Source organism: Peromyscus californicus, unplaced genomic scaffold, assembly GCF_007827085.1.
Source record: "Peromyscus californicus insignis strain IS unplaced genomic scaffold, ASM782708v3 Scaffold_21__1_contigs__length_65335640, whole genome shotgun sequence".
In the NCBI taxonomy this organism is placed as follows: Eukaryota; Metazoa; Chordata; class Mammalia; order Rodentia; family Cricetidae; genus Peromyscus; species Peromyscus californicus.
The window spans coordinates 55,139,335-55,153,575 of NW_026294514.1; the positions used below are offsets into that span (position 1 = coordinate 55,139,335).

The 14,241-nt window shown below is 46.5% G+C and overlaps 1 protein-coding gene across 2 annotated transcripts in view; it reads right to left on the reverse strand.

Moving 5' to 3' along the window:
• The window catches only part of Farp2 (FERM, ARH/RhoGEF and pleckstrin domain protein 2), a 98,156-nt gene that overhangs the window by 22,012 nt on the left and 61,903 nt on the right, over positions 1–14,241 (reverse strand). For both annotated transcript variants that reach the window (XM_052750327.1, XM_052750326.1), the window contains one exon: positions 3,136–3,314. In XM_052750327.1, the coding sequence (XP_052606287.1) occupies positions 3,136–3,314 (179 nt within the window). The remainder of the gene's footprint in view (positions 1–3,135; positions 3,315–14,241) is intronic.

Below are 14,241 nucleotides of genomic sequence, written 5' to 3' on the forward strand. Positions count from 1 at the left end.
CACTGTCCCAAGAGCATCACTGAAGACTCTGCAGGAGCCACTGATGGCGGCAAGCACCAACTGCCCTGCCCTGTTCTAGAATGACCAAATCAAACCCAAGCAAGCTGACCTGCTGGCCAGAGATGGATGGATGGTGATGGGGCCAGCCCAGAGGGACAGCACCATCTGCCCTTCTTCACCCCTGTCACCACAGGATAGCGCCATCTCTCAGACCCACACAACACAACACAAGATGCTTCTGCTGTCTTTTGGCAATCCTGACTTCAGAATACTCGATCTTCAGCGACCTCTTTTAAAAAAGAAAGTGGGGGGAAAAGCACTAAGTGAGGCCAGAGAAACAGCTCAGTGGTTAAGAGCACTGGTTGTCCTTCCAGAGGACTCCGGTTCAATTCCCAGCATCTACATGGTGGCTCACAACCACTGTAATTCCATTTGCAAGGGATCTGATGCTCTCTTCTTGCCTCAGTGGTCACTGTATGCATGTGGTACACATACACACACACACAAGCAAAACACTCATATATATAAAATATAATTAAAACGTCGCATCAAAGGCTGGAGAGATGGCTCAGGGGTTAAGAGCACTGGCTGTTCTTCCAGAGGTCCCGAGTTCAATTCCCAGCAACCACATGGTGGCTCACAGCCATCTGTAATGAGATCTGGCGCCCTCTTCTGGCATGCAGGCATACATGGAGGCAGAATGTTGTATAATAAATAAATAAGTCAATCAATCAATCAATCAATCAATCAATCTTAAAAAAAACTGCACCAACTAGAAGACAGTGGAACAAAAGAAAGCAGGCTGGCTCCCACCAGCAGGCTTGGAGGGCCATCCTTTCCTTGTTCTTCCACACACCCGAGCAGCTAGATAAAGGCTTGACCAGGCCTGGGCATGGATTGGGTGGTACATCTCTAACTCATGCCTCTATGTGCAACCAAATGACTTCAGGAGAGTCATCAGTGGCTTTGGTTTACAAACTTGGAACAGTAGGAGACTCTGGTAGAAGACGACCTTCAGGTCAGACCCCAGCTACTTCTGGCTCAGTGACCCTGGGGGGCCTGTGATGCCCTGGACGGTCTGTGCCACCCAAGGAGCTTAGCTATGCCTGATACTGGCTTTATTAGGTAGACTTAGATATTCGGGACTGTACAGTTGCCAGACCAGAGCTGAATCTCAAAGGGCTGCTGTAGATGTCCCTCTTTGCTGAGGAGGCTGCCACCTCCTGGAGAGCATGCATCTGTGAAGGCTAGAGGTGACCTTTCCACCCAGGGCCTAGGACGGTTCTTGTTCTCAGGTTCATTCTCAGGTTGTGTATCATGATGACCAGACACCTTCTCTTAGGGCTACGCCCTGTGAGCCCAACTATCTCAGGTGGAGATCAACTAGCTTTTTCTTTTTTCTTTTTTTCTTTTTGTAATGTGGTAATGTTAAAAGGAAATGGTGAAATAGATTATTAAGTTTCCAAAATAAATAAAAATGATCATAAGACAACTGTGTTCATGTCAAACATGAAGTGGCCGAAGAAGTACAAGTGACCCCACTGCAGGCTGATCTGTAGTCCTGGGAGGCCGCCTCTCGCCTGCAGCCCTCCAGGATAGCCACCTTGTAACCATCTCCCTCATTCTGTTCAAAGGACTTCTAGTCAAGATGGGGTTCTAGCGGATACCTGGGCACAGAGGAAGGAGTGGCCTGCCTCACACCATGTGGAAATGGGTCTTGTCCTCCCTGCTAAGGTGTGTCAAATGTCCCATAGGCCCTGCCATTCTCTGGATAATTAGGCTAGAATCTTGCTAGAGTTTGGATTCGGACTGTTCCTGAAAGGCCGACATGCTGAAAGCCTTGGTCTCTTAATTTAGCACTATGGAAACGTGAGAACTTCAGGTGGGACCCAGTGGGAGTTCTTTGGGCCACTAGGGGCAGGGATGTCCCCAGAGGGTTCAGGGGACTGTAGTCTTGCTTCTCTCTCATGTCCTGGCCATGAACTAAATGGCTGTTCCACCAGGAGCACCCATCAAATCAGCTTCTCTAGGGCCCAAACAGCAGAGCGCCTCTCCATGGGCTAAACCCACCGACACTGTGCGACAAAATAAAACTTGTGTCTTCATAAACCGATGTCCCGGGTGTTTCTGCCGGAGCCACAGAGAGCGAATACAAACAGGGGGCACAGGTGCTGTTAGAATGGCCAAGAATGGCACTTTTCCCCGGGCGGTGGTGGCGCTCGCCTTAATCCCAGCCCTCGGGAGGCAGAGGCAGGTGGATCTCTGTGAGTTCGAGGCCAGCCTGGTCTACAGAGTGAGTTCCAGGACAGGCTCCAAAGCTACACAGAGAAACCCTGTCTTGGGGGAAGAAAAAAAAAAAAGAAAAAGAAAAGAAAGGCACTTTTCTGTGATGGCGCCTGAGACAGGTCCCACCTACTCTGCCCCTATTACCCACCTGGCTGATGCTCAAAACCCCACTTCATCCTGCTGTGGCCTCCTAAGAGATCACAATGGCTTTCTGTTATAGGTCTATTCCCTCCCCTAGACTATAATTGTTTGATTGCCTGCCAAGATGTAACCCCAGGTTGGCTACCGTAAGGTGAACTGGTCGTCCCTGGAACCTATGAGTAAGTGGGATCTTCTGCTTGCTCATTCTCTACTGTATATTAAAAATGTGCCCTCACTACAGAGACCTACAGGGACACCATGTCACGCCCTGTCACAAAGCCCAGGACCTCCCACTCCAGGTCCCCTTCTCATCCAGGAAGTCTCCCATATGAGATCTTCCTGAGCCCCAACCAACCTTCCTTTTGCAACCGCATCTCCAAGTCACTCGGCTGTAAGCAAGGAGAGAGGAAGGAACCAGTAGGGCACTAAACCAAAGGGGAGAGGCAGTGGGCCCCTGCAGGGAATGGCCTGTCCCCTTCCCACCTATCTTCGGGATCCAGCCTAACACTTGGAAACCATGGATGCCAAAACAGCCTGGCACAGAAACACGGGAATGCGTGGGCACGGAACCTTGAGTTCTAAGGGTAACAGTGTCTCAGATGATCTGTACCAGGTCAACGGGGTGTGAGCAGTCTTTTCCTGCCCGCCCGGGGGCTCCCCAGTTAGGGTTTGCATCCGGCAGCACCGTCAGTCTCAAGAGTGGCCCACCTTGTGTTTCTGCTCTTCTGGGTTGTCCATCCTGGCTGTACCAGCACCACTGAGGACAGGGCTTAGAACAGGGGATGAGCCCTGCTCAGCCGTGCTCAGAGAGGCCTGAAGCTCAGGGCTCAGGCTCAGCTGGCTCTTCTGGCTGGAGGGAGAAGGCTGAGGACTATCCACAGAAAAGCCTAGAAATGAATGAAGTAGGGTGGAGCAAAAAGTGAGAAGAGCTGTGAGGCTGGCCCCTCGCACTAGACTGCAAACCTGGTGCCGAAACAGACTCTATGGAGAACGTGTGGGTCGTCATGCGCGGTCCTAGACACGGCGCCAAAGGGAACAGCAGCGGCTAATCTGCCCAGCACCGGAGACCAGCACACGGTGTGACTCCTCGTGGCCCCGGGTTGGGTTTCTAGGGGTGTCTTTCTGAGTAAATCAAACACCACAGGACCCTGAAGCAAACGGCTCCATGGAGGCCAGGGATGGCACACACACACATCACCACGTTGCTCACCTGGAAGGCACACCTAATTTTCAGCCTGTGTTACTACTGATTTATTAAAAAGCTAGGTTACATAAAGTTGCTCAGTTCACATTCTGTCTAGCGGCTGGGCTTTTCACTAATGAGAGTATTTTTCCTGTTAGTTTCTCTTACCAAAACAAGAGACTAATACCTAACTCCTTTCCTTATTAAAACAGTATTTGCTTTTCAATAGATCAGACTTTCAGCCAACTTCCTAGGAGGCCAATGATGAGGCATAATGCATCTGACAATTTATAATATTGAAATTTCCTTAGGAGGCTGAGCAGGACCACCATGAATTTAAGGCCAGCCTGGGCTACAAAGTAACATCCTGTCACACTTTAAAAAAAAAGAAAATTCCTTAACTTCTTATCAAAGGATTCTTATAATTTTCTATGGGAAAGCAACAATTATTAAACGCCAAATTTTAAAGATACATTTAAAACAGCATTTTTTGGCAGGCCTCAAACTCACTACGTAACTCCTTATCCTCCTGTTCCCACATCCTGAACGCTCAGATTACAGGCAGACAGTACCATACTCCAGATGGGATTTTACAGGAGAAATTAAATGCTGTTTAGAAACTACTGAAATTTAGAAACTACTGAAATGGAAATTTACCTTACACTTCCAGGTGAAAAGTATTTTAACCCTGAAGTCACTGTTCCTCACTATGGTTACGAAGTGCCTGAGAGCCCTGGTTGTGAGGATGCTATAACAGCTGGCTTCCTCACTCCATCTACGACTGCTTTCAAAAGAAGGTCCTCGTCTCCGCTGCTAAGAGTCCTTAAGTGAAGTCCTCTATAGTGACCAGTTTATAAGGCTACACCTTGGCGTTTAACGTGAAGCTCCTAAATGAGAACAGGTAGCATGGAGCCCCCACTCACAGGGCCGGCACAAGCCCCCGGGCAGGGCAGCCTCGGGGGTGGCAAGCTGGAGCAGAGGAGGTTTTTATTTTCACATTGACAAAGTCAGGGATCTGCAAGGCCCTCGCCTGCTGCTGGGGAGTTAAGGATGTTCTGCAGCACTCCCATAGAACTCTGCTTTGGAACTGTTCACAAGTCATATCTGAAGGCAGGGGAAAACATTTATTGACATAGAAACCTAAGTGATGTTACTACACAAACGTTTAACAACCAGTTTATTAAAATTTGCTTTATTACAGATTTAGTTGAAACATGCTAAACAACATTATGATAAAAAAATTATAGCTGCCACTGCATTTCAATCTTTGTCTCTTTTGTGGGGACCAAAGTGGAGCCGACTCTCTGTGCTCCCCTGAACTGTGGGTTATTCCCTATGTTGAATACATCCCAAAGACGTACTATTTAAGGTTGATGCTCCAAAATCTTTGTCACTGGTAGCTCAGAACTGCATGAAGTCCTTTTAGAAAATTAAAATTCAGAGGAAATCTAGAAGCTACAAATAACTTACATTTTACAACTACACTGTTTAAAATAGAGTAGTTGTGATGCTTTACATCCATTTATAAAAAATATGTCAAAGACCACCACTTTACAGCCAGGCGGTGGTGGCGCACGCCTTTAATCCCAGCACTCAGGAGGCTGAGGCAGGCAGATCTCTGAGTTGAAGGCCAGCCTGGTCTACAGAGTGAGTTCCAGGACAGCTAGGGCTACATAGAGAAACCCCATCTCAAAAAAAAAATACAAACAAAAAAACAACAACCCCCCCCCAAATGAAACAAAAAAAGAGACCACTTTTACCTATGACTTTACTGTTCCTCACTTGAAGATATGAAGTCTAGAGCAGGTTCTAATGGGCAATTATCAAAAAGTTTCTGGAACACAAAGTAATATAGAGCACAGGCCGGCCTGTAATCCTAACAATTTATAAGCCAGCTGGGCTACACAGCAAACCCCAGCTCAAAATAAAACAAAATACACTCCCCATTCCCCAAAACAGAAAAGGTTCTCACAGAGGCTGGCTGGCTGGTTAAGTGGTTAAGAGCATTTGCTGCTCTTCCAGGGGACTCAGGTTTGGCTCCCAGCACCCATATGGCAGCTCAAAACCCATCTGTAACTCCAGTTCCAGTGGATCTGATGCCTTATTCTGACCTCTGTGGGCATCACGTGTGCATGCAGTGCATAGATATACATACAGGCAAAATATTCATAAGCATAAAATAAAAATAAATCTTTTTTAGGTTGCCACAAAACTGGACTTTAATTTTTAGTAGCAGGAGGGGCAGAGCATGCAGAAATGGGTACTTGAGGCACTGTCAAACGATGCACTCTAAGGATGCCAGTAGATTTGGCAAACAGCGTACAGCCAGTGTGAGGGAAAGAGCCATTAAGGCAGGAGGCACAACTGCCAACACCCAGCCTTTAGTAAGAACCATATGAAGAAGGGAGACTCTGCTTCGGGATGGACTAGGGTTAGTGTAAACAACTTTTGGCTTTATGGAGGTTAAAAATCACTTGGTATCATCACTGTATATATTTTCTATATTATAAAAAAGTTATCAACTCAAAATTTAGTGAATTATCTTAAAATGTACCACAAGGTACCCTTAAATATTTTGTTTACAGTTACACCTGTTAGAGAAAAATGTGCAAATCATTCTTGAAATTATACAGCTAAAGATCACATGATAATGTTAAATAATCTGGGACTTAGTGGAAGGGTACTTCTCAAACATGTGAGGGGCCTCAATTTGACCCCCAGCAAACACACACACACACACACACACACACACACACACATACACCCCGCTACTACCACTGCCACTACTCTACCAAAAACTACGAGGAGATATTCTGTCAACTGGCAATAAACATGTAACTCTTCTCAGTGGGACTGTGGTATATCCTCTGAGCTCCATTAGCACAGCAGCATCTGTCCCTGGAACACACTTTCAGCTGGAGCCACCATTGTGTGTACGTGTGTGTGTGTGTGTGCGCGCGTGTGCGTGTACACACATATATATATACACACATATATGTATAGTGTGTATACATATATATAGTGTGTGTGCGTGTGCATGTGCGTGTGCATGTGCGTGTGTGTGTGTGTGTGTGTGTGTGTGTGTGTGTGTGTGTGTATGAAGTATTAGCTAGCCAGTGTGCTTTCCAGAATTGATAAAGACAGCAATGGAGTCAGGGCCACTCAGTTTCAGTGACTCGGTGTTCCTTGACATAAAAGACAATTGGCCTGATGGTTCTTCCATTAAAAATCCTCTCAACATTACTAAGACATATTTTTGTTTTGTTTTGTAGACAGGCTCCATACGTGGCTCAGGCTACCCTCAAAACTCCCTGATCTTCCTGATTCCACTTCCTGAGTCCTGGAATTACAGGTGTAAAAAGACATATTTAAATGCATGGCTAAAGCTGTCTTAAGAATAGTTTTAGGTGCTACAGAATGTTTCACTGTAACTGACATTCTACTACAGAGTCAATCTTATGTATTTGCAGAAACACCCAAGGTCCTCTAATAAAAAGCAGAGAGTGAATTGCTCTGAGCCACAGGAGTCCCTATTATAAAACTCATTCATCCTCAGCCCTTGATGAATATGCCTACACTCAGAGAACATTTAACCCTCCTACTACAGTGTGAAGGATCAACTTTTTTTAGCTGCAGGGAAGGGATTCTTCAGTCCCCAAACTGAGTTCCCTGAGATTGAGAAGTAGGAAGAGCAGCTACGAACTCTACATTTCTGAGGGGGCAGATCCAGCTGGCCACTGGGAGAGACCACTGCACGGGCTGTGTGGGGGAGTCATTTAACACATTCTCAGAGCTGCGAGTTACACGCTTGCCTTCACAGGGTATTTAACGCTGATTTCAAACTGTCAACAGTGAGCATTCCTGGGAGGTGGTTTATCTCTTAAAACTACTCAAAACACATCTGATAATTTTTGTAATATTATTTAAAAGGCAGTATAATTCTTTTGTGCTTACCTTCATTTTTTCCTTCAAGACCATTGTTTTTGTTTATCTAACTAGAGATGAAAGATGATGAAAAAGAACTTCACATTTAGAGAGAAAAGAAAATAAACTTTTATTTCATACCTTTAAGTTCTCTTTTTAGGAATTCTTTAATAAAAACAGTCTTGAACACATTTGCCTCATAGCAGAGGGTCAGATCCTATTCAGCAAAATTGAAGGTCAAATTGAAGGTTAATTTGGGTGTCAGAAGCACAAGGAAGAGAAAATATGGCTTGAATAGTAGACTGTCAGTTTCAGAAAGAAAACGAAGGGGAAAAAACCCACAGAACTGACTACATAATGCAAACAGGTAAATGTGCATTTGATGAGTTCAAAGACCCTGTTTCCGGCTTTGCTGCCGGGCCAGTGTCATGATTCTCTTCACAAACAGAATCCGGTTTAAAAACAAGTGGAAGGTGGAGGAATGATTAATAGCGCCTCCCTGTCTTGATAAGGAAATAAGGAAGACAAGGACATTCTTCCCTCATGGTCACTATGGCTTTTCGGTTCAACAGTTGCTCACAGCGTACTAGTGGTTCAGCTCCACAGGCCAACCGCTCAGAGCTGGCAGCCCTCTGCCCCTCCTCACAGCGTCCTCAGGCACCCTGGCGGACTCCAGCTGCTGCAGCAGCCTTCTCAGAATCACACCATGATGCTCAATCTCCCCGAGCAGGTGTGCCAGACCCCCAACCAGGACTTGGGAGCCACCACCAACTGCCAGATCAACCTGGAACTTCGCAGTTCCGGTGTCAACCTATTCTGCATTAGGACAGTGTGTGGCTCCGAACTTTGCTCACCAGAATCTCACAAGAAGAGGGACCTGGAGAGAAACTAATAATGCTGCCAAGCCACTGAGGTAGCTAGACCTTCCTCAAGCTGTCAAGAAATCAGACTGAAGCCACAGAGAGCGGGCTGAAGGCGTGCTCCGCTTGGGAAGAAGGGTGTTTTTCTAGCTCTGGACACACTGGCCACAGACAGAAGACACGCCCACTTGTGTGGCTTCAGTGAGAATCATTACCTGGATAAGCAAGTGAATTCCAACAAAGAACTGATGATCCTATGGCCAACTTGTACAAGGTCAGAGTTCCCACCGTGACACGGTAGAATGCCCCGGCAAGTGCACCCAGGGGGAGGCAGTGGGAGCCGAGCCTGAGGCTGACTCTCCTGTAGCTTAACACTGCACAAAACAGCAACTCAAGTTCTTTAATTTCAGAGAGGAGGAGGGAAAAGGGAGGGAGGGAGGAGGGAGAAGGATAGAGGGGAGGGACGGGGAGGAGGGGGAGAAGAGGCACGGCACCACTGTCAGGTTATGTGGTTTACTTTGCACACGGACTTTGATAGTTTTGTTTTAATAGAATGATTTCCTGGAGGTTAGGGGTATAGCTTAGTGGTAGAGCATTTACCTAACATGCACAATGAAGTCCAACCCCCAAAACATACTTTTGCCTAAAACCTTTAGAGCCTGCAACAAGTCAAATACAGTGAGTCTACAGAGTGGCCCTCATTGGAAGGGGCAGTTTGCCAGGTGGTGGTGGTGCACACCTTTAATACAAGCACTTGGGAGGCAGAGGCAGACGGATCTCTGTGAGTTTAAGCCTAGCCTGGTCTACGGAGTGAGTTCCAGGACAGCCAAGGTGGTTACACAGAGAAACCCTGTCTCAAAACACCAATGGATAGATAGATAGATAGATAGATAGATAGATAGATAGATAGATAGATAGATAGATAGGCAGGCAGCACACAGACAGACAGATAGAAGTGGCAGAGTTAAAAAATGTAAGGACCTTGCTGGTTTTGCCATCTCCATTGGACGGCGTTAACTCAGGTCAGATGACACACACAGCCCCGAGCCGGAGCTCAGCAGCTCACTTATCACCAGTTTTCTCCCTGTGGACCCCCACACTAGAGCCAGTACTTCGTTCATGTGTCAGCAGGGAGCAGGCCTGTGCGAAAGAGACCTGAGTTTCGGCCACTAGCCTCTTTTGTGTCAGAGGTGACTGCACCATGGGCTGTCTCCTAGAAGTGCTGTGGTCCAGGCCTCTGCTCTGTGGAGACACACAGATGCTGGGCTCTGGGGCCTATGTGCCTCCCACTCCAGTCACAGGTGCCAGCTAATCACTGGTGCCTGGACCTGTGGCTCTGCACCCCCAGCACCTCAAAGAATTAAGGTGCTCAGCGTGTTTCTGGCCATTGCTGCCCCGAAGGTGGAAACAGGGTCCTCGAGCCCCCCAAGGATACAAGAGGCCAGAGAGGTATGGACTTCTAAGCAAGCAGCAGAAAATCTCTGTTGGAGGAACAGGAAGTTCAAATTTGTAGCTGGAGCAAAACCTGCATGAGATTGCTGAGCTCTGGGGAGTACTGCGCTCCAGGACAGCCCTCCTCCCTACACCACGGGGAGGTTCTAGACCATGGGAACAAACTGAAAAGTATGTCCCGGTGCTCAGCTTTAAGAGTCAGCAGCACTTTCTGCGCAGAGTAAAGCACGTGTCTATGGTGTGCACTCGACACTCAAGGTGGCAGCGTGAGGCTTGCACCTTCAAGTGTGGTATCCATGGTCTAAGCACACTCCAGCGGCTCCTCTACTTCCCCTGCCACACTGGCCATGTTAACCACAGCAGACAACACAGAAAGGTATTGAAAGAGTGCTAAGACAGAGAAAGCAAGATGCACCCCCAACCGCTGGCCTTCAACACAGATGTCACTACTCATACCCATAGTGAGATAATCTATGTAATCTATGTTTGGTGAAGGGTTGCATAAATATGCACTTATTTCAAGGATTAATTTAATATGTGAAATAATCTGTAATCTATATAAATCAAAACTCTTAAGTAGAGGGAAAGAAAGCTAAAAAGCCCATTTAAAAATTCATAGTAAATATTTCCTCATTTTATTGAATAAACAATTAAAAGTTGTCAGTACATATCTGCAAATTTATAAATTTCCATGGAAAACAAATTTTATAAGTACCACAAACAGACAACAAAAACGTCTCTTTAAAGCATCAACAAGTTCGAATGCATAGAGAAATCCCAGCTCCACTTCTCCTCATTCCCTAGAAGAATGAATGCAAATGCTTTCATCCAAAGACAGAGCTTTGTGCACCAGTGGACACTGTGGTGTGGGCCACTGCAGGGAAGGAGGTGACAACGGCTGCCACCTGTGACAGTGTCTTTTGTCTATGCAGTCCCGAGACAAGAGCCAAAGTGAGGCCACAGCAGATGCAGTTCCACGGACTTCAGAGCAAACATTTACTACTGAGTACTAACTCTGACTACGAAGTAACTGTTCTCGTAAAGGACTTTCTGCTGTTCTATGAACTGGAGGGAAGAAGTGTACCTTGAAGATATACAGTACCTATCAGTATCAACTGGCACATAAACACGTAAGAGTTAAGAATGAATGTGTGCACATCGCTGTGTTATTATAACCACAGTGTGGGTGATACAATATAATCATTACTCAGGCAGAACAGGGGAGAGTGCATGAAAAAATGAAAACATACCTGTGTACTAAAACTATCAGAAAGGATGGACTCACTGGGCATGTCAATGGTTTTCATGTTACATTCCTGGACATGCTAGTGGCCATCCCTTGGTCATTTGTACTAAATAAAACACAAGTGCTAATGAAAACAGGGCATTCTAATCTAATGCCAGACTCAGACAATGTCTCTGCCATATGAAAAGGCACAAACATTACCTAATGGATCAAGGATATGCAGTGCAGAACATTGCACATCTCTAATATAAACAATCTTGCTACCATGTAATCATGTTGTTAGTCTTCAAATATTCATAGTGGCTTATATAAAAGACCGAGACTTTGGAATCTTAAATACAAAAATAGACTTGATTACTAATAAAAATGTATCTAAAGCAGAGTACATTGTTAGTGGTGGACTTAATGGTTAGAGCAGATACTGCTTGATGGTGGTCTTGTACTGCAGGGGACAGCCATGGAGTCTTGTCCCCTACCAACACTGACACACAGACCTATTATCTGCGTGGACAGACCTGACCACTGTTACCTTTCTGCATGGACACACTGGCGTGGACAGCTCTCTACCTAGGTCTCCTTTCTACCCACCCTAACTGTCACCAGGACAGCCTTGACAGGGGCCTATCCAGGATGGACATCACTAAGGAAACCCAACAGACTGAGAGCACTGTAGAACTTTTGTCTACTCACTCTGAAGAGCTATTCCGGACTAGGACATGCTACTCAAGGCTATGAACTCACCTCCCTCAGTCTCTGCATCTGAACAGTTACTGGTCATATGGGCCACATCCCCAGGCTGGAGCCACTGGCCAGCACAGGCAGGCAAACCACAGAATGGCTCAATGCTCACTCTGGGTTCAGTGGCTTCAGGTCAAACTGTACCTTCTCCTAAAGTGAGAGTACCACTGTAGCTCCAGAGCAGGAGAGGCGTCATTTGTGACTGGCTCTGGCATCCTTTGGTTCTAGGTCTGAGCAGCTGCCCACTGTGACTGACTGGGAAGGGGAAGGTCAGCACAAGCGTGAACAGGAACTTAGAAGAAGGCACAGCTGATGCATTATCAACACTCTATTAAAAGAAAGTTTTCTAAAGTTTCTCCAAATTATGCCAAAAAGTGGCCCTTCACTAGTGTTATCCATAAAGCACCTGGATGCCAGGCTCGTACCAAAGCTGTCTTGCCCCCTTTCCCACTGGCGGTCATGTGGGGCTATGGAAACTGGTGTATGTGGCTGGCCTCCTGGGTGCCGTCCAGGCTTTGGGACTGAGGCAGCATCACTAGGCTGGCTTTCCCTACAAGGCACAGGCTAAAAGTAGGGGTAGGATATTCTGACTAAAACGTCGTAACAGGCAGACACAGAAAGCAGATCCTGTCTGTGTCCTGACTTGAACAGTTCAAACACTAACTGGCTTATGACTGTCGAGACAGGAATCTCACTGTGTAGCCTGGGCTGCCCTTAAACTCAAGAGCTTCTCCCTTCTACTTCCAAAATGCTAGGATTGCAGATGTGCCGCCGTGCCCAAGCACTTTGAAGATAACTGGGTAATTTAAGTGTGTTCTCGCCTCAGGTGATACCAGGGGACTATCATTTTATACAATAATGAGTGAGTAGGCTCATGTAAGACTGTACCTTCTGTTTCACAGGCACGTTCAGAATGCTCAGGAAAGGTATAATAAGCACTCCAGGGGCTTCTTCAAAGGGCTACATCCCCCAGTCAGAAAAGGCAAGGATGAGCGTAAATACCTATAATCTCAACACTCTAGAGGCTAAGGCAAGATCACAGAAGCCCAAGGCCTGCCTGGGCAGCTTAGTAAGAAGTAAAGAGAAGAATGGGACAGAGTCTGGGGGCAGGCAGAGTGCTTGCCTGACCAGCAAAGAGCATTGCAAACAAACTAGCAGGAAAGAGAGAATGGGTGTGGCCAAACACCAGCGATGCTGATGTGGGCGGGGACTGAACGGGACAGAACAGGCTTATTATACCTCTTTTCTAGTTTTTGTATATTCTGAAAACACCCCCACTCCCCAAATGAAAGAATTATCTACAGAAAGTGAGGTTCCATTAGTAAAAATAAAAAACAACAAACCCCACTCTATAGGAGGCCTAACAGCAGGCAGTGACAACAGAATTCATTGAGACTCTCCAAGGGAACAGTGTGACAAACTGACCCGGAGGAGGTCCTTGTCTGTCTGATGGGAACAACCCTTTCCCTCAGCACAGCTTTGCCATGACATAGTCACCCCAGCCTGGTAGTAGAGAGGGCTCCACCCCTTCCACACATGACCTGTGGCCCAGATATGAGGGTGGGCTTGCTTAAAAAACAAATGAGTACCGAGTTCAACACTCAGCACTCAAGAACTGGATGTGGTACAGCATACATCTAATCCCAGCGTTCTAGACGTGGAGGTAGAAGGTCAAGATATCTTTGGCTAGATAGCCTGGGATACGAGGGTCTCAAAAAAAAAACAAAAACAAAAACAAAAAAACCCAACCAACCAGCCAAAACTCAAAGATGACAAGTTTGTTGCTTCACAGCATGAACGAGTTCACTGGCCAAGCGAGAGTGAGGGAACAGAGTAGTCTTCCTCAACCACATGAACACCAAGGTGACACAAATCCAAGGCTGCCTTTGGGAATCATACACTGGGAGAAACCAACTGTCTTAGGCAGTTCTGCTCTAAGCAGTGGTCCTTGTATGCATGGAAAGCGGCACCCCACCTCTAAGAACTGGGACAGAATAAACAGTACTAAACACACAGCAAGCACTGATTGGCTGGGATTGGCTGGGCTAGTAAAGAAGGAGACTGCAGTATGCAAGTCTAAGGGAGTTACAAAAATGAAACTTATGGCTGGGTGTAGTCTGTACTCCCAGCATTTGGGAGGTTGAGACAGGTAGACTGCCATGAGTTCAAGGCTAGCTATATGAGTTCTAGGTCAGCGTGGACTACACATTAAGACCTTGTCACAAAAACCAAAAGGAAAAAAAACCAGGATACATTTAGTCACAAACTCCTTGCTAGAAGCTGTCCAATATAACAAGAAAAGACAGAGGCCCGTGGTGCCCCCAAGACCAGCACAGTTATTCCATCCAGCACAAAGCCAGAAGTCTCACAAAGGAGGCTGGGGACTATCTCAGGGATAAAGCACTGGCCTA